The sequence below is a fragment of the Hordeum vulgare genome, chromosome 3H (assembly GCF_904849725.1).
Source record: "Hordeum vulgare subsp. vulgare chromosome 3H, MorexV3_pseudomolecules_assembly, whole genome shotgun sequence".
In the NCBI taxonomy this organism is placed as follows: domain Eukaryota; kingdom Viridiplantae; phylum Streptophyta; class Magnoliopsida; order Poales; family Poaceae; genus Hordeum; species Hordeum vulgare.
The window spans coordinates 500,121,437-500,141,688 of record NC_058520.1 but is presented as its reverse complement, the minus strand read 5'-3'; the positions used below and the strand labels follow the sequence as shown (position 1 = coordinate 500,141,688).

General features: G+C 43.7%; 1 protein-coding gene across 2 annotated transcripts; it reads right to left on the bottom strand.

Annotated features, from left to right (window-relative positions):
* Positions 1-3,056: 3,056 nt before the first annotated feature.
* LOC123444495 lies at positions 3,057-16,197 on the bottom strand. Of its 2 annotated transcripts, XM_045121223.1 has the most exons (8): positions 15,773-16,192; positions 13,582-14,321; positions 11,661-12,817; positions 10,444-10,505; positions 9,724-10,357; positions 9,554-9,635; positions 4,806-4,853; positions 3,057-3,530 (listed from the first exon to the last, which is right to left on the bottom strand). In XM_045121223.1, the coding sequence occupies exons 1-8, from the start codon at positions 16,170-16,172 to the stop codon at positions 3,327-3,329; spliced, it is 3,327 nt and encodes a 1,108-aa protein (XP_044977158.1). In that variant the 5' UTR covers positions 16,173-16,192; the 3' UTR covers positions 3,057-3,326. The 2 variants fall into 2 exon arrangements, with proteins under 2 accessions (XP_044977158.1, XP_044977159.1); XM_045121224.1 differs by lacking the exons at positions 3,057-3,530; positions 4,806-4,853 and adding an exon at positions 7,304-9,152 and having other exon boundaries at positions 15,773-16,197.
* Positions 16,198-20,252: the final 4,055 nt, after the last annotated feature.

Here is a 20,252-nt window from a genome sequence, read left to right as displayed (position 1 = left end):
CTTTGGAAATGAGATTGCTGAGTCCCCTGTGGCTCACAGATTACTACAACACCAGTTGCAGGTACAGGTAAAGGTTACTTGACGCGAGCGCGTTGATTGTTCATTTGGAGCTGCTTCTTCTTCTTCTTCTTCTTCTTCTTCTTCTTCTTCTTCATCATCATCGATCTAGGATGGGTTCCAGGCCGGCAGCCTGGGATAGCAAGGATGGACGTCGTTCTTCTTTTGTCGTTTGTTTTCGTCCGTAGTCGGACCCTGCTCTTACTCTTGATGTTTATGTAATGTACTCACTCTGATGTAGCTTGTGGCGAGTGTAAGCCAACTCTTTATATATCTCTTCTTTTCATTACATGTACTTGTGACGATATCCATTCTTGCGACACGACGAGATGCGCTTCTATCCCTGACGAGGCCCTCGTGCCAAATTGAGGATAGGGTCGCATCTTGGGCGTGACAGCACACCAACGCCACGAAGGCTCACCCTATTCTCCCTTTGAGATAATACCACGAAGGCGTTTCTCAACCACTAGTGGTAAGCCTTTGAGGTGGCTTCCAAACCCTCACAAACTTTTCCGGGGGAAATCACACGAATTGATTCCTCTCCGAAGAACTCCTACCGCCTAGGAGTCTCCAACCTCCAAGAGTAACAAGATCACGGGGAATGCTCAAAACTTGCTCAAATCACAAATAGCTTGGGTTGAGAGAAGGAGAGGGAGACGATCTATCTTTTGATTGGAACAACTCTCAAAGGGGCTCGCAAATGCTCTTGGGATGTAAGATTTGGAGTGAGCAAATGTGTGTGAGGTGGAAATGTGTTCTTATGAGGATAAGGATGTGTTGGACCACCCTCTCAAGAAGTGGGAGGGGGGTATTTATAGTGGGGAGAGAAATACAGCCGTTGGGGATACTTGAAGTCACACAGGGTCCGGACGTCCGACAGTTGTCGGAAGTCCGGGCGTCTGCGAGGGGTCGGACGTCCGACAGGGGTCGGTCGTCCGAGGCCTGTAGATACGACTGAAACTATTTTGAATTACACAGCGACCGGACGTCCGGAGAGGACCGGAAATCCGAGTTATACAACTCAACTTCTACTGGTGGTAGGTTCCGGATTTCCGACGAGGGTCGGACGTCCGGCCCTCGGACGTCCGGAGGGAGCCGGAAATCCGAGTTATAGAGCTCATGTTCTTCTGGTGCAGAGTTCCGGAATTCCGAAGCTGGTCGGCTATCCGGGCCTCGGACGTCCGGAGAGAGCCGGAAGTCCGAGTTATATGGCTCTGATTTCTCTGGTATAGGATTCCGGATTTCCGAAGCTGTCGGTCGTCCGGCCCTCGGACATCCGGAGGAGGCCGGATGTCCGAGGCACTGGTTCTGTTTTCAGATAACAGCAGAGCAGTGGAGATGTTGTCTAAACAGAAAGAGAAGATGTAGTTTGAGCAAGTTCATCGCAAAACCTGTGATCTCCTCTTAATAGTGCGGGATCCCTAAGGACTCAAGAATCATAAAAGAGTACTGATGATCCATACTTGAGTGTATACTTTTATTCGCTGATCATTACTCCGCACCACTAACGTCAAAGGAACTGATACCTTTGAGTTAGCCCTTTCACCTGAGCTTGATGTTGTTGTTCCTTCTTGGCTCAAGTTGAAAGCAAGACATGATGAAGTCTTCAAGTAGCTTTCCCATACACAATGCGGAAAGCCTAGCTTATGTATTCATCTTCATTTGTCCACCATGTGAACATCCACAAGAATCAAGCATGAAGTTCTCAAGAATGCTTATCTTGATCTTGTCCTGTCCACCATGTGAACATCCACAAGAATCAAGCATGTAGTGCTCAGGAATGCTTATCTTGATCTTGTCCTTGTTAGCACATGAGGTTGTCCTTGTCAGCAGATGATCATTGACAATAGTTTCAATGATATATTCGTGTTGATCCGCTTGAACTTGCACACCACAATCTTGATGACGATCACCACTTGACGTCATCCTTCATGGGTTGTATGAGATCTTCCTTTTGACGCAAGCCCAATGAAAGCACACCTAACCCCCACATAGGAGTCTCACAAAGACCATGGGTTAGTACACAAACACGTAATGGACAATGCTTACCATACCATGGGATCACTTGATCCCTCTCGATACATCTTGTACGCTTTGTGTGTTAATCATCTTGATTTACTCTTTGTCTGAGATCTTGATCAACCTAGTGTTTCTATGACCATTCTTTGAATAATACCTTGAATAACATCTTGGTCATCATATAAACTCCTTGAACCCAACAGATGGACTTCAAGAAGTGTCTATGGACAAATCCTATAAATACAACTTAAAGCAACCATTAGTCCATAGGAGTTATCATCAATTACCAAAACCACATATGGAGATATATGCTCTAACAAATGTGTAGTGTCCTGTTTCTTTTTTACTTAACTTTTCTGCCTGTTGATTGTCTCAGATATTATGATACATTACTTGCCTTTTCAAAGAAGTGCCCATGACTTGAAAATTATACTCCTACTTAAATATGCATGGTAACCTAGTACTTTATCTAGTATGTGGTTTGCTTAAATATGCATGGTAACCTAGTACTTTATCTAGTATGTGGCTTGAAAAGGGACACCGGAAATGGAGCCATAAAACCTACGTGCAACAGAAAGTTCCACACTTGCCAGCAAACAAAAATGATACACTGCGCCTCACACAGTGGACCTGAACTTGTTAACACACATGTCAAAAACAATGGCACCAGAGCACATATTCCCTCCGTTCCTAAATGTAAGTTTTTTTAATATTTAATTAAAAGCCTACATACAAAACAAAATAAATGAATCTACTATGTCTATATACTCCCTCTATAAAAGGGTTTAAATTACTAAAATAGTATTCTAAATACTCTTATATTTGTTTATGGAGAGAGTACATCCGTACGTAGTCTTCTGGTGGAACCTCTAAAAAAAATATTTAGTTACAGGGAGTAAACAGTAAGCATTGAGCTACAGTATTTAGATGGTTTTATGCGCACATAACAGACGAGATATCTCAGCATGGAGTTAGAACTCTAGAATCTAACAGTGGATCATATTTAACAATTCAGTTGTTAAACATAAAGTAGACTTATTGCCTAGCATGTACAGTAGTAGGACTCGGGTGCTACAACGCATGGAACGAACGATTAGTTTTGAAGGGCTAACGTTCTAATGTAAATAAAACAAAAGGAATCACAGCGCCATACTAATAGACGCACAAACTGTTTACTGTGTGCAAAGCCAGCAGCGACAAGGTCTACATACACGTTCTACGATCAAGGTTTACGATTTACATACATTATATCAAGACACTTCAGTGGCTGTTTCCTTTGGTAGAACCACAGCGATTAGACACTCAGTCTGTTGAGGCGGAAGGCCTAGCAGGCCAAACACCTCGGATGTGGGAGGAAGGATAAATAGCAGCCTCGACCCCATGGGCTTCACAGGAGGGATCTTTATGACCCCGGCGTACTTGTTCTGCTTCAGATAGGAGATGAAATCCCGGAACTGCAAGATGCAAAAGGTAATTATGCTTAGACAAGTTTGCCGCCAAGTTGCAAAAGAAGCAATCTCTGACTATTACATCCTGAAAGTTGAATTCATAAGTATTCAACTTGTAAATCTACTAAAGCACGCACGTGATCTGCAAATTCTTAAGTTTTGAACTTGTGAAGCCACGCAAGCACTTACATGATATCTCAGAATTCTTATGTCAAGAGCTGCCGTTAATACGACAACTATGCTGCTGTTACTCTGCATACTGCAGCTTATGCAGGCCAGCAGGTGTATATCTCTTCAACGTTCATTTTTGAAATTAACACAACTCCAGAGAAAAGATAAAACCTAAGTCTACACGTCTGAGGGCAAAACAGAGGCAGACCAGAGTTGCTTAAAGTTTTCTTTGGTGCTTATAAACAGTAAAACTTGCACAAGATAATAACATCTAAGACTCGAGATTAGAAGTCATGTAATAGTCATAAATGGCAAACCCCAAAATGTGTGTTAGGAAAGAAACTACACCTATTGCCTGACTGGTGTCTCAGCACTATGGAATAACCGAATAATTGTCCCTTTCTGATGATATCTACAGCCAAATGACACAATTTTGGCTTCTGGGGAGGGGATAACTCTCTGGTTGCTCACTACAGCTCCTAAGATGACAGGTATCAATCCAGTCATATACACATTTCCAACAAAGTTCCCCCTAGATAAAAGTGCCAGTATGGATCATACAGTCACTAGAGCAATATGCAAAATCCAGCATAACAGACTGATAGCTACCCCCATTTAATTCAATCAAATCCAGCATAACAGACTGATAGCTACCCCCATTTAATTCAATCAAATAAGTCTTGAGCCTGTCGTATTAATACATATACTTGTTAAACAGCTGTGTTATCCAAAACTGCCTCGTACAAGAGAGTAAATTCCAGGTGGTACATGAATACTACCAGGTCATTTGCGAGAGTAAATAAAGAAGCAAAAGTAGACGGGATACATTTTATCAAACCAATCACTCTAGTCTAAATTCAATTTCCGCCGCAAGTAACTATCATGTCAGTTCGTTTCACCCTGCAAGACCACACTAAAAATTCTAGGTATTCCTATCTCTTTTATACTTGGGGGGATTCACAAGTTTTTAGTTTTCATCAATTACAGAAAGTGACGATAATTCTATTTTTTAATAGGTTGTACATGATTGATGTAGACGCATCTATACGATAAGTAAATTGTTCAAAAAGTAAAGGGATCGAATCACATAGTAGTTCATTTTGATCATACCCCTTTCTGATCACCATTCGAACAAGGCAACAACCGACAGACTTCTTTCTGCAAAATGAAAAATAGAAGTTAATATTCTTTTATGCAAATTGAAGAGTAAAAGGTGATCATCTCTTCTCTCTGCAACACACTATTTGAGCTCCTTAGCATCCTTAAAACATCTCTATTTAGTCAGAGAAACCATACAAGAGTTAAATGCCAGTATGGGTTGAAGGCGATACAGACACAAAGTATTGTTTACAAAATATACGTTGGCTGCAGCCACAGCACTTAAGCAATTAAGATGTGGCGTAAACAATATGTCGCCGGCCACATCACCTTGGACATCAAAACACAACCACCACGCTGTCTACAACTTGACTAGCACTATTGCCTGCGATCAGCTGTCAACCTTCTGCTTGAAGCCTAATCATCTTGCTTTTAGTAGCAATAGCATATCCATTTATCATGATTCCCCACTTTAATCACCACTGTGAACTGAGTGACACATCAAAATATGCTATTTGTGGCTTCAAGTGTCACTGATGAATGGCGATCACGCATCATTGACTGAATCAGCTATGAACTAAACTTGCAAGATATGGAACGTGCTGACAACTATAACACTCCATTGATCCAAAGATATCAAAATCCTTGTATTCAAGCATTAAAGCCTTGTAGTCCAATAGCCATTGTAGATGATCCGGTGGTCTCTTTTAGTGCATCAAGTAAAGACATATATGCACGCTAGAGTTTGTAGGAGTTGCATTGTCGGCAGTGCCTCCTGTTGCACTACAACCGACACTCTAGCGCACATTATGGCTGCCCATCCTGATGTGCCCATGTAAGACTCATGGCAGAGAAGAGATCGAGGTGCCCTGGCTCTGTCATCCTCATGGTTTTACAATATAGACACAGAACCTTTCCTTTTAGCTCCTGGATATTCTCATTCCTTTTTGGCTTGGCCTGTTCCTTGTATGCAAGCAATTTAACCTTTCCAAATTTGTCTCCTGGATGGATACGAAACAGAAAGTAAACATGCCAAACTTTTCATGGCCTAATTCAACAGGATATGCAAGCATGCTTGATATGCATAACTTGCTGGAGTCCTTTCCTTAAAGGACAGTAGATGGTAAACTCAGACAAAAAATTGTAATTGTGTGAGCCCGGAAACTCTCCCGCGGAATTGGGCATCTCTCAAGTTTTGGACTCTGTCCATTTGTAGGCCTCTCAAAAAATCAGACCAATCTGGCTGTCTGGTCGGAAAAAATGGGAGCCGGCGACCTGTACGGTTTCATAGGACTAAAAGAATGTTTAGAAGAAAATACGAACAAATATTAAAATAAGTTGTTTCATGTGGGGATCGAACACCATGGTGGCTTGGTTTTGTGATATATTGGTGGGCTACGGCCTTTATTATGTGTATCCATGGGATTTATTTATTTTTCGAGAAAACGCAAAAGACTTTTGTGTTTCATTTCATTGAAAAGATAGGGGTTTGAGTTACAATCCTCCTAGGAGGTGGTTACAGGGCTAGGAAAGAAAATCAGTGGACATCCCAGGTCTGTGGGATCGCAGCTTTGAGGCCTTGTGCGCCGGCTCTGGCCCAAAGCGCTGCTTCCTCCTTGATCTTCGCTATCAGGCTAATGGTCGAGGGGCGACCTCTGTCAAACACGCAGTCATTCCTGTGCTTCCATGTCATCCAAGGCACGAGCAGGGTCATGGATGCGAGGCCTTTGCGCATCAGCTTCGGCGTAGTCTGCCTCGCGGTGGTCCACCAAGCATTGAGTGATTCCTCGCCATCGGGTGGGCGACAGGGCATCCTCAGCCATGCCAGGGCCTCGTGCCAAACCTGCCGGGAGAATGGGCAGGTGAGGAGGAGGTGGTGCATGGTTTATGGTTCCTGGTCGCATAGGGGGCACCGTGGGGGATGTTGTAACCCTCTTCTGGCAAGCCGGTCAGCCGTCCAGCAGCGATCGAGCTGGGCGAGCCAGTGGAAGAATCGGACGCGCGGCGGCGCCCAACATTTCCAGGTGAGCTTCCAGGCATCGCATGCGATGGAGCCGTGGAAGGTAGCCTGGTAGGCCGATCGCGCAGTATAAGTGCCGCTTGCAGTCCACTTCCATAGCAGGTGATCAGGCTCATTGGAGAGCATCGTGTGTTCGGTCTTGTGCCAGAGCTGTAGGTATTGGCCAACCTCTTGGATCCCGAGCACGCCATGGATATCCCGTGCCCACTTGTGAGCTTGCAGCCCGTCGGCCACGGTCCGTAGCTTGCGTTGGTGCTTGGGGATGCATGCATGTAGCAGGTGCTTGGGGATGTATCCATGGGATTTGAGGTCCTATTTTCTCATGTAAGCTTAAATATTAATTAAATATGACTTTTTTGTCGCCATTGAACCGGACAAACCAGTGAACCAGTCGCTCGACCGGTTCACTAACCATCTGGATTTTGAAATTATTGTTTTGGTGCATGAAATTATCTTTCCAAGTTGACCTCGTGCTCTTTCCTTTTCTGTCTTTGCTGTCAAACGCACCGAATAAAACCCGTACTTCCTTTAATGGTTTTGGTTTCCTTCCTTAAAACTTGATCGAGTCCTTGACTATCTCCTGGACCGATTAAGAATCTATGTGCACCTGGGTGTGATTGATTCTTGCGGCCTGCCACACATGAATCTTGCTCCAATTCTTCTTGTCAACGTTGCTTTCTTTCCTTCCTCAGCAGCTCGCCTCCCTTGCTAGCTTCCTTCCTGACCTGCACCACATGACGCCTGCACATCCCCATTGCTTGCAATCACGCGCTTCAGCTGCTACCACAACTTGATGCTTCGCCTTCAATGCTGAAACGGGTCCCTCTGCTGTGGAGATCCTTGCAGCCGTGATTGGCTGCACTGGGCTTTGCATCTTGTTGGTCCTCCTTGCTTGGCTGCGGCTGTTGCACCTCTGCTTCTTGTGATGACTCTGCTGCTGCTTCTTGCGACCGTGTCACTGGCACCGCTGCATAATGTTTTGTCGCCATCATTAACTTGGCAATGTCTAGTACCGGATGATATAGGGAGTGACTTGGTACCAAGATATTGCAATCCTGTAAATTCGTGAAAGCTCGTGCTGCATCATGGCTAAACCACAATATTCGACGAAGACCACGATCCATGGCCTTGCTAGAAAATTTCTGATTGCCTCCACTACTCCATAAATATCAAAGACCTGATGAAGCACGCTGTCAGTGGTGTTAGAGACACGAAGGATCCTTCACAATATCGTCTTGGCAGCAAAAGCCATGGTGGTCTGGTCGGCTCTGATACCAAATGTTGTGAACCTAGATCCACAACAGGATAACTACTGTGCTGAATATAACCAAGCGACGTGGCTGCATGGGATTGGGTAGACATAGGTTGAGACTCGAGAATAATGGGAAGATCAGATTGATTGCTCTTGCTTGATTACAAAGCAGATACACTCCATCCTTATCCTTATATAATGGATGCTCAGACCTCTGACCTCTTCGTATGATTGGACTTATTAGCTCGTTCCTAATGCAACTGAATGCTTTCATAATTCTATGCTTTCCAAATGGACTCACATTCATCTCACATAGGGCTCCTCCCATGCTGTTGCCCCTGCCTCGATACAGCGGACCCATGTTTTTCAGACAATCAGTGGAATGATCAGTTTCTGACAGAGACCGATGTGCACGGAGCCTACATCTGTTGGGGCTATAAAGGCCTGCCCCCTCCCACCTCCTACCTTTGTGTCCAGAAGTAGTGCTGTTGTCGAGGACAAGGATAGCAAGAAATTTAAAGAACTGTCGAACTCAACTTCCTAAATGTTATACAAGCTATGTTTCACAATTCATCAACTTGCAGAGGTCTGGATTCAAAAATTTCAACATTGAATCAAACGAATGAACACGTACTCCCAATTAGATGAGAACCAACTTTCATTCAGATGAGCCAACTTTCAGTTCATTACATGCCAACTTTGTAATCAAAACAATTCAGGCTTTCAAATACACAAAAACAACTTTCAGCCCAAACAACTGGAGCTTTAACATTTTAGAACTTTGCCTTGAATAAACAAAACTGACATACAAAAATACTAAGAAACAGACATTCCCCCACCTTTTACAGCGCCGGAAGCAAGAAAAGAAAGTCAGGCAGCGATGAAGACAAGTGAGGCACCTACGGCAGCGGAGTGTTTGGCCAGCGGAGGTGGAAGCCAGCCAGCAGCGCTGAGGAGGTACCCGACGGCAACGCAAGATCCTCGCTAAATCTAGAGTGTTGGCAGACGGTGAGGGACATGGCACCGTCACCAAAGGAGGCAAACTCCGGCAGTCCGCAAGCTCTTGAATTTACAAAATGGTAGAAAACTGAAGAGCAAGGAAGAAAAGAGGAGGTTGGGGAACAAAAGGGAGAAACTGATAAAGGAATAGAAGAAATGAGAAAAGGTGGGCCTTCATGGTATAAAGGAAAGCAAGATTGATCACGAACAAGTCATTTGTTGGGAACATCACCCATCAAATAGTGCTTTCGCATCTTCCAGGTAACAGACCCAAACAAAGAATGTTCTATGGCGCAGTGTCACAGTTTATATGTATGTTTGCAGATTAAAAGCATATTTAGTGATAACATGGCAACTAGTCGGAAAAAATTGCATGTTATGTACAAGAAAATGACACCCTTTCTCACTGTGACAACTTAAGAATCTTAAAATTTGAAGTACAAGTAGGTTCGATATATTCTGAAATAGTACATGACCTCAGAATCTTACTTTATTAGGTGGAGCATTGGAGATAATTGTCTTTGCGTGCTGGAAAGCTGTGCGCTTTAGAACATCTAATCTTGAGGGCCACCTGACATGTCCAAACAAGGTTTTTTATTATAACATAAATGTAACAAACTAGCAATGCGCAAATAAGAGTAAATTTATGTGAGCCTTACTCTGCTGGTTCAGGAACAGTACTTTCGTGTCTACAGGCATCCAACTCTATTCTACTTGCATAGATTGTGCAGTAGTGTATACCACTTTTTGTAAGAGAACCCTGCCATTGAGGATGAGGGCATGGCTTATGTGAGTTACAAGGATCAGTTGAAGGTTGTACCGGAGGAGAACTTGGGGGCGGTGGAACAGAAGGTGGCTCGGAAACAGGTAATGGTGGTGGAGATCGTGGTGGAGGTGGCATATCTAGAGGTGTAAATGGTGAGGGAGCGACATTTGGTATAGGTGGTGGCATTTTCTCTGAATGCTGTGCTGAGCTTCCAGGAAGCTGTGTAAGAGGGGTAACACAAGACGGTATGAAAGGAGGAGGAGCAGACGGAATACGGAAGCTACTTCCGGGCATCATGCGAGGAGAAACACGGCCGAAGGGTGGATTTGGTGTAGTGTTTTCCCATGGACTGCCCGGACCAGGATATACAGGACGAACAAAAGAAGTTTGGATAGGAGGTGGTGGTGGTGGTATTACAGAAGATCGATGTGCGGAAACAGGTGGGCAGGGAGGCATTCCTTGTGGAGCCCTGTTTGACTCTAGATCCTTGTACTGCCATAATTGTTGTGTATTGGGAGGTCGTGGACCTGCACACCAAGCAACGGATTGTTACATTGGAACTATATATCATGCACAAGCTTTCAAAGTTTCTGTTTCGTTAAACAATACTGACCATATATTGGCCGATCCCCCTGTACTGTGTAACCTGTATGATACGCTGAAACCCTTGGATTCCTGCATATGTTTCCATCACAGAAATAAGTATAACTGTCATGCAACATAGCAAATTTTCCGCGTGGTGTGTAAACATCATAAATAATATACATAGATTGGTATTGGTAAGCTAGAAAATTATGTCTGCATGTTGTATAAATTATATATGAGGGCAGCGTGTTCTGATGCTTTCGAGGCACCATAAATTTCTGATTTATTTAACATAAGAGGATGGCATGGTAATGAGTGTTCAAGTATGTGTTTAAGTAAATCCTAGATGCAACTTCCATGATCGCAATTGCAAGCTGTTATTAAAAATCATGAGTTGTGAATTATAATTTATGTGACTCATGTTTATTTGTTTGTTGTTTCCATATGCACTGCGTGATTGCAGTATGCCAATATCAGCTATAGCCTATATGTATGCAGCATATTTTGAACACGTAACCAGATCCAATGATACAATACCCCAAGAGGCATGATCATGTACTGGTAGTGGCAACACCAGAGTGTTGACATTATACTAATGAGAAGTAACTTGAACTGAGCAGAGTGCGATCTGATGTACTCTGTACTTAAGGACTGACAATAAATAAATGGTGCATATGAAAAACCATACGGCAGCAACAACATATGTGTAGTGCTAACAGTAACATATGCGTAGGCTCACAACCGTAGTGCCATAAAACACACTAATTTCTTATGTAACAATCACATTGACAAGAAAAAGGTAAAATCAAGAAGCATCTTCCATGGCATAATGAAATTCAAGTGCATCTTCACAAAATTCTAGTTAGATGACCAGAAATAGCATGCTAAAAATAGGTATACAAAACCTGCCCAGTTGCATATCTAAAGTTGACATGTTTATAAATACCATGGGATGGTCCCACAATCACGTTAATCTGACAGAGAAGTCGTCCAAAGAAAGAGACATGCTCATAAAGCACGTGTTGGAATCTATGTTGTAATCAAATTAACCACCAGTGACTTCTATGCTTTGGTTTAGCTTGTCGATAACCGTCCATGTGTGGGCCATTATCTTACCTATTATGTTTCTGTTATGGTCTTGTATGAAGTATGGTAGTTTATCTATTTAGAAAATATATGTGAACACCAAATAACAACAGGTCCAACCAAGAAACTATCCATGTAAGAACAAGAGAAAAGGTTAACCTGATCTCATGGTGACTGCTGCTGTCCGGAAGGTTCTGGGCTGGCATTCGAATAACAGGTGAAAAAGTTTTATCGTGAACAGCTCCTGTGCTGCATGTCCTAGATTCAACACTAATCAACTTCAAGCCAAACCTTGCACCATGCATCTGCGACTTTGCACAGGCAGCAGCACTCTGTGATTCATAATCTATCAAGCAGCTCCCATCAATCCGATTAAACTGCCACCTACTGACCTCACCAAATCGTGAGAAAGCATTGATAAATTCTGTCTCAGGGATTGACTTGTCCATGTTATGTACCAAAAGCTGATGAACAGATGTATTCTTATCCTGGGAATAAACATCTGAATGAGCTTGGCGCCTAATATGGGCTTTTGCAACAGCTGCATCAACTGATGTCTCAAATTCAAGAATCAAAGCATTTTCACCGGAGATATCGATACAGCCACATGGCCTCTTCAGGCCTGCTGACTTCAATTCATCGAACACCTCATCTTTTTCTTTCTGATTCTTGACTTTACCAACATAAATATGGCAGCTTTCACCAACAGCTATACCACCAACAAATCCCTTACTACCTATAAGTCTATCTAAATACCTTATCTGAAGATCACCACCCCAAATAGAGGAGCCCCGCATATATCCACATGCCCGAACAGCGTGCACTATGTTTCCATATTCAACCAAGGCAAATTCTTTGGAAGGATAAAATAAGAAGTTCGTTAATGGGCCAAACTCCTCGAATTTAGATCGAACTAGTGCCTCTGCAGCACTATTTCCCAGTGAACCAACCCAAAGTTCCTTTGAGACCGAAATTACATCGCTCGAGACAGAAGCAACATAAAGATCAGATCTTGCACCCTTGCGGCCACTAGTTTTCGCATCTGCCAGCTTCTCAGTTTTCACATCATCTGTCTGCACAGACTTTAATGCATAGGTATCACTATTGACAGTCTTCTCTCCTGCACTTTTGTCGGGCTTCTCCAGCACTGATGGTTCACAGTCCATGGAACTTTTATCCTCATCGAGTTCTGATAAAGAGCCCAAAACTTTCAAACAAGATGATACCTCTGACAGCACAGTAGATCTACAGGAATCGCATATTTTTTTGTACCTCCGCAATATCCAACCTCTCAAAGATGGATGTCTAGATATTGCCTGCATGTGGAAGCTAGTTATGACATATTTGGATAAATAAACGTAAAAAAGGTCACTGCAACATAAAGCAAAGCTAGAGGACATGATTTTACGACATAATTAAGTGGAAGATTGCAGCGAAGACCCAAGAGATCACCAACTCATTCTCTAATCCTAAGTGAACCCGTACACTTTTTCCAACCATCATATTTTCTTATTTTTTATTACAAAAAAAAACATTCCATCAATACTTGTTCACAAGAGAATAGTGACTGTTGGAAGAGCAAAATCAGTTCATCCCCGTCTTCCTTTAAAGCGACGTCCACATAGAAACATGAACTAACCAAGGGTCTATGTCAACACCCAATCATAAAAGAAGGGCGGGAAGTAACATAGGTACTCACACAGCCATTAGGAAATAGCGAGTTGCTGAGTCATAATTTTATACTAACGCTAGCTTAAGTCAACATAAATAATCAATCTCTAAAAGGCATGCATGATATATCCTTTTCCCATAGCAAATCTGGCTAATAAATTTCTGGCTTAACCTTAAACGTCTGCAGACCATCATTATAAACAGGAAATGAAAAAAAAGTGCGTAATTCAACTATCCATAACCAAACCATTGTATGAGCCAAAATAGAAGGGTAACCAAATTAATCAGTTTCAAAATGTTCTCTGGTAGATTTTGGTACGCTACAACCAATTATTGTTTCTATTGTGCAAAATTCAAATGTACATAACAAAAAGGTGAAAATGCATCATCAGCCAAAACCGCTCCATACCATTGTGATGTAACACTCATTTGATTCTACCATAGACCTTCCTGAAATGCCAGACACATCAGAAGAAGGCTTTGAATCAACAATCTCTTTGGTGTCAGACAGATCTATTTCCATCTCAGTACACTGTGAGGCTACATCGGCCTTATTGTCCAGAGCAAGATCTGAGATACCTTTGCTCACATTGCAGGTCAGCTGATTTAAAAAGTACAGTCCTCTTATATGGTCAGTTTCTGCTGAAGCAATCAATGCAAAACAGGCTTCTAGTAGGTTCTCTGGGGATAAAAGAAATATGCATAGCAAGGATAGTGCCCTGAGTTCAAACAAACAATCATGTGCCAGTTGGCTGTCATCCCCTGACTCCTGCTTTACAATGTCTATTAACTCCATGGGGTCCTGAAGCTTTGAAAGTCTTCTGGAGCCTATATGATGGATATCCTTCCCATCAAATGTTGAAATGAAGAAAGTGAGGACAGTCATATAGACTGCAGAGCAGATTCCTGTTATAACAGATGACTTGGGAGCTTCAAGAGATGCTGTGGAGCATATGTCAACTAAGCCAACAATACAAGCCCTAGCAGTCCGATATGCCACGCCATCTGCATCCTCCCCTCTTGTTACAATGGCCAAGTTCCAATTGTACATCTTGATGGAGACTTTAGCAGCTGCCTCAAGTGCAGTAGGACAGTATGAGGCATATTGAGGAATCAGCTTAGCTAAGATACGTTGTACACTTGTGCAACCTGTATGGATGGACGAGGAAAAGAATGAAAACGGTTTCTGAACATGGTAGGAGACAAGCGCTTTCACTATAAAAGATTTCAGCTCTGCCCGTCCAAGCTGTCAGGGTGCCATAGATAAAACTGGTTACAGAAGAGTACTTAAACACACTGAAAAAAATAGTGTGCTATAGCGTGTAGAGAATTGTCTCACGAAATTGATCAGTGCACAATGTCTTGCTAATAGCATATTTTCAGGGGCGACGCTATTTAGCATAGTGCGCTATTTATTTCCTTGCTTAAACATGACAGTACCAAAAGAAAATTTGGACATCTGCAATTAGGCTAGGAAATATTACTATTATGTTCTCCAGTCCCAAAGATATTACAGGTCCTGCTGGTTTCATTCTGGTTAATGGAACCAGGGGGGAGGGGGGGCTATTAGCCTTCCTGATCGGCTAAAAAAGGATAATACAGCATTTCCTCCTGGGGGGGAGGCTATATGCCTTCCTGATCAGCTGAAAAAGGTAATACAGCATTTCCTCCTAAATATTGCTCGTTAATCTTAGGATTGGCGTGCCTAACCCTGGCAAGTCGAGGGCAAAACTCTGTACTCTGCCTCAAGGGTGACTTGGCAACACCATGACACACAGAATAGTTAAAATAGAAACTTCAACGGGATTACAACCTTCCATCAAAGATGGATCCGCTCTTGCTTCGAACGTTAGTTAAGAATGACGCAGTAATTAAGTTGTGCATTTGTTATATTTTCATAAATGAATTATAACTAATGACTTCACGTAGGTATATCGAATAACCACTGATGTTGACAGTTTCAGGTGTCAGCAGCACATCTAAAGCGTATATCCAGCGGTGAACCCTATACCAGATCGATGCAGGGCCTATTTCTTTTTCTTAAAAAAGAAAAATTATCCATGCAGTGTCGATCTCACATTCTCAGCCTTGGGTATGTTTTGTTTGTGTCCAGAACGAAACCTACCAATTTAATGTTGGCCATGGCCAAAGTTTTGGTCCTTGTTTGGATGATTGCCAAAGCTTTGGCATGTCCATGGCACCTTACTAATCTAGTTAAAAAATTAGCAGCATTTGTCAAATCATGTGTAAGGAAAACCATGACATTTCGCTATGCAAGTGTTGGTAGGGTAGGCATGGGCTCAAACCAAACAAATCCTAACAATAGAACTCTTTTTGATCTACCAAAGCATACTAGAGCTTTGAGCTACATAGGGACAGGTTAACCAAGTGATGTTCAGCAAAAACATTTTCCCATGGAATGAAGGGCTCACGATTCTACCATCCACTGGGACTGATCCAATACAAAATCTAGCTGTCAAGTGGTTTCAAGCATGCCCCCACCTCACCGTGATTCACCAAATCGGCTACTTACAAATGTAATTTCTAAAAACAGCATCTGACACAAAGGGGGTGTGGGGTGGGAGGAGGATTTTAGGTACCTCGGGACGCGGTGATAAGGGCGAGGTAGACATGCTCGAGCTCGGGCATGAGACGCGCGTCCTTGCGCTCCACGCAGAGGCGGATGCGGCGGTAGCACTCGAAGAGTTTGCGCAGCTCCTCCCGGTTGCTGCGCTTGCGGTGGAGCTCCTCCGGTGTCGGCGGCGGCGACTGAGGGGGCGGTGGTGGGGCGGAGGGCGCGGCTGCTGCTAGGGTTTCGGGGGGCGGCGGGGTAGGGGATAGGCCTGGGGGCAGAGGCGGGGGCAGCCGCGGAGTGCGCGAGGGGCTCAGGGTCTGGGCATCGACGAGCTTCCGCTTCTTCGGCGGCGGCTCCGACGACGACGCCATGATCGAGCGATGTCGGGAAGAAGTCGGCAGTTCTCCGGCCTGGCGGCCTGTCATGCGCACTCTCCCAAGCACTCCTCTGAACCAAAACGCATTTATTGGAAAGAGGGGAAGAAGGATACATAACCCCTCACACAAAAACAAAATATCACATAACCCCGAGGTTTCACAAACCCTGAAAATCAAACCAAACCGAATATTTCACACCGCAAGCCCTTAATTGGTATTGCTAATATTTTCCACCCCAAATAATTTTTGGGTTTGAAATGAATTTTGTGATGTTACCTTTCATCCTTGAACGATGTGTATGATAAATAACGATAGGCGTATGTTCAATCGTCGGGCGCTTAAAAAAGCGGTCAGCAAGGTGTTGTGGTGAGAAATCAACCTTTCCGGTGGGGAATCACATTTCTCAAATGAGAAGTAAATCTCTATCGCGAGGATTCGGCCTCTCCTGTAAGGATTCATACTCAATGACGAGGATTCAACCACTCTGATGACAAACTAACTGATTCCATCGAGGGATCAAACTTCTCCGGCAAGATATTGAGCTTCATTGGCTGGTTTGCACTAGTGTAGAAAGGGAACGGAGAAAGAGGGGGAGAAGTTGCATCATGCAGCAATCGAGACAGGACGAGGAGGAGAGGCGTCGTGAGTAGGAAACCTAAAGTTCCTGCCTGCACCATACGAGATATTTTTAGTAGGAAAATAAAAGGATGGATATGTGGTTTGGTGGGCTAGGCTAGAAAGGTGTAAGTGGGTGGCCAAAACATAACTAATGCCTAACATTTTTAAAATTTTGTCAATTTTGATACAATAAGCTTACAGATGACTAAGATGTTGCACGAAAGTGCAACCAAGCGTGTGTATCCTTCATAGTATAGAATTCAAAAAAAATGTTATACACTCATCTGCAATCCCCTCGTACTTGGTTGAATGTGAATTGATGTAATGAAGTTAGTATTAAAATTCATCTTTTAATAAGTATCGTGTGAAATGTACTACAACATAAATATGTCGACTACTACTGCAAGTATAGAATAGTACGATAAAAAATTATTATGTGCAACACATACGAGTGAAGTTTTTAAAATGAAAATGGCACAAGAACAACTATAACTTCTTGGTTGTAATAACTCCAAGTGATATATGAAGAGTCGTCAAAGGTTTTATCGGTGAAGACAAAGCCGAACACCCACCATCTACACGGGTCATCAACCATACGAACAAAGTCTCACTTACCAAGAAAATATAAAGAATTGTTCGTAACTCAGTTCATTATTTGACAAAGAATATTGCTCAAACATAGGATGCAACCATGACCTCCTAAAAACAAAATTTAAGTATGCCCAATACTTCGTTAGGGGTGCTATGGGCAACATATGTACCACCACTAAGCAAGAACAAGTTAATCTAGCATGCATACGTTCACAAGAAAACGGCTCTTCAACAATAATGGCGGCTGACTCGAGAATCCAATATATATTTGTCAACTTATTATATCATCTAGATACAGTGAAAATATATGCTAAATGTAGTTTTTATGAAAAATCAGTTTGGGTACTACTACACAACATAATACAATAACTAACCAATTATTCGTCTCCGTCCATGTTGGGGAACATCGCATGGGAAACAAAAAATTTCCTACGCGCACGAAGACCTATCATGGTGATGTCCATCTACGAGAGGGGATGAGTGATCTACGTACCCTTGTAGACCGTACAGCAGAAGCGTTAGAGAACGCGGTTGATGTAGTGGAACGTCCTCACGTCCCTCGATCCGCCCCGCGAACAATCCCGCGATCAGTCCCACGATCTAGTACCGAACGGACGGCACCTCCGCGTTCAGCATACGTACAGCTCGACGATGATCTCGGCCTTCTTGATCCAGCAAGAGAGACGGAGAGGTAGAAGAGTTCTCCGGCAGCGTGACGGCGCTCCGGAGGTTGGTGATTACGTTGTCTCAGCAGGGCTCCGTCCGAGTTCCGCAGAAACGCGATCTAGAGGAAAAACCGTGGAGGTATGTGGTCGGGCTGCCGTGAAAAAGTCGTCTCAAATCAGCCCTAAAACCTCCGTATATATAGGTGGGAGGGAGGGGGCCTTGCCTTGGGGCTCAAGGAGCCCCAAGGGGGTCGGCCGAGTCCAAGGGGGAAGACTCTCCCCCCCCCAAACCGAGTTGGACTAGGTTTGGTGGGAGGGAGTCCCCCTTCCTTCCCACCTCCTTCTTTTTTTTCTTTCTCTCTTGATTTTCTTCTCCTTGGCGCATAGGGCACTTGTGGGCTGTCCCACCAGCCCATTAAGGGCTGGTGGGTCTTCCCAAAGGCCTATGGGCTTCCCCGGGGTGGGTTGCCCCCCCCCCCCCCCGGTGAACTCCCGGAACCCATTCGTCATTCCCGGTACATTCCCGGTAACTCCGAAAACCTTCCGGTAATCAAATGAGGTCATCCTATATATCAATCTTCGTTTCCGGACCATTTCGGAAACCCTCATGACGTCCGAGATCTCATCCGGGACTCCGAACAACATTCGGTAACCAACCATATAACTCAAATACGCATAAAACAACGTCGAACCTTAAGTGTGCAGACCCTGCGGGTTCGAGAACTATGTAGACATGACCCGAGAGACTCCTCGGTCAATATCCAATAGCGGGACCTGGATGCCCATATTGGATCCTACATATTCTACGAAGATCTTATCATTTGAACCTCAGTGCCAAGGATTCGTATAATCCCGTATGTCATTCCCTTTGTCCTTCGGTATGTTACTTGCCCGAGATTCGATCGTCAGTATCCGCATACCTATTTCAATCTCGTTTACCGGCAAGTCTCTTTACTCGTTCCGTAATACAAGATCCCGCAACTTACACTAAGTTACATTGCTTGCAAGGCTTGTGTGTGATGTTGTATTACCGAGTGGGCCCCGAGATACCTCTCCGTCACACGGAGTGACAAATCCCAGTCTTGATCCATACTAACTCAACTAATACCTTCGGAGATACCTGTAGAGCATCTTTATAGTCACCCAGTTACGTTGCGACGTTTGATACACACAAAGCATTCCTCCGGTGTCAGTGAGTTATATGATCTCATGGTCATAGGAATAAATACTTGACACGCAGAAAACAGTAGCAACAAAATGACACGATCAACATGCTACGTCTATTAGTTTGGGTCTAGTCCATCACGTGATTCTCCCAATGACGTGATCCAGTTATCAAGCAACAACACCTTGTTCATAATCAGAAGACACTGACTATCATTGATCAACTGGCTAGCCAACTAGAGGCATGCTAGGGACGGTGTTTTGTCTATGTATCCACACATGTAAATGAGTCTTCATTCAATACAATTATAGCATGGATAATAAACTATTATCTTGATACAGGAATTATAATAATAACTATATTTATTATTGCCTCTAGGGCATAATTCCAACAGTCTCCCACTTGCACTAGAGTCAATAATCTAGCCCTCACATCACCATGTGAATTACATTGTAATAAATCTAACACCCATACAGTTCTGGTGTCGATCATGTTTTGGCCGTGGAAGAGGTTTAGTCAGCGGGTCTGCTACATTCAGATCCGTGTGCACTTTGCATATATTTACGTCCTCTTCCTCGACGTAGTCGCGGATGAGGTTGAAGCGTCGTTTGATGTGTCTGGTCTTCTTGTGAAACCGTGGTTCCTTTGCTAAGGCAATGGCACCCGTGTTGTCACAGAACAAGGTTATTGGATCCAGTGCACTTGGCACCACTCCAAGATCCGTCATGAACTGCTTCATCCAGACACCCTCCTTAGCCGCCTCCGAGGCAGCCATGTACTCCGCTTCACATGTAGAATCTGCTACGACGCTTTGCTTGGAACTGCACCAGCTTACTGCACCCCCATTAAGAATAAATACGTATCCGGTTTGCGACTTAGAGTCGTCCGGATCTGTGTCAAAGCTTGCATCGACGTAACCTTTTACGGCGAGCTCTTCGTCACCTCCATACACGAGAAACATCTCCTTAGTCCTTTTCAGGTACTTCAGGATATTCTTGACCGCTGTCCAGTGATCCACTCCTGGATTACTCTGGAACCTACCTGCCATACTTATGGCCAGGCTAACATCCGGTCTAGTGCACAACATCG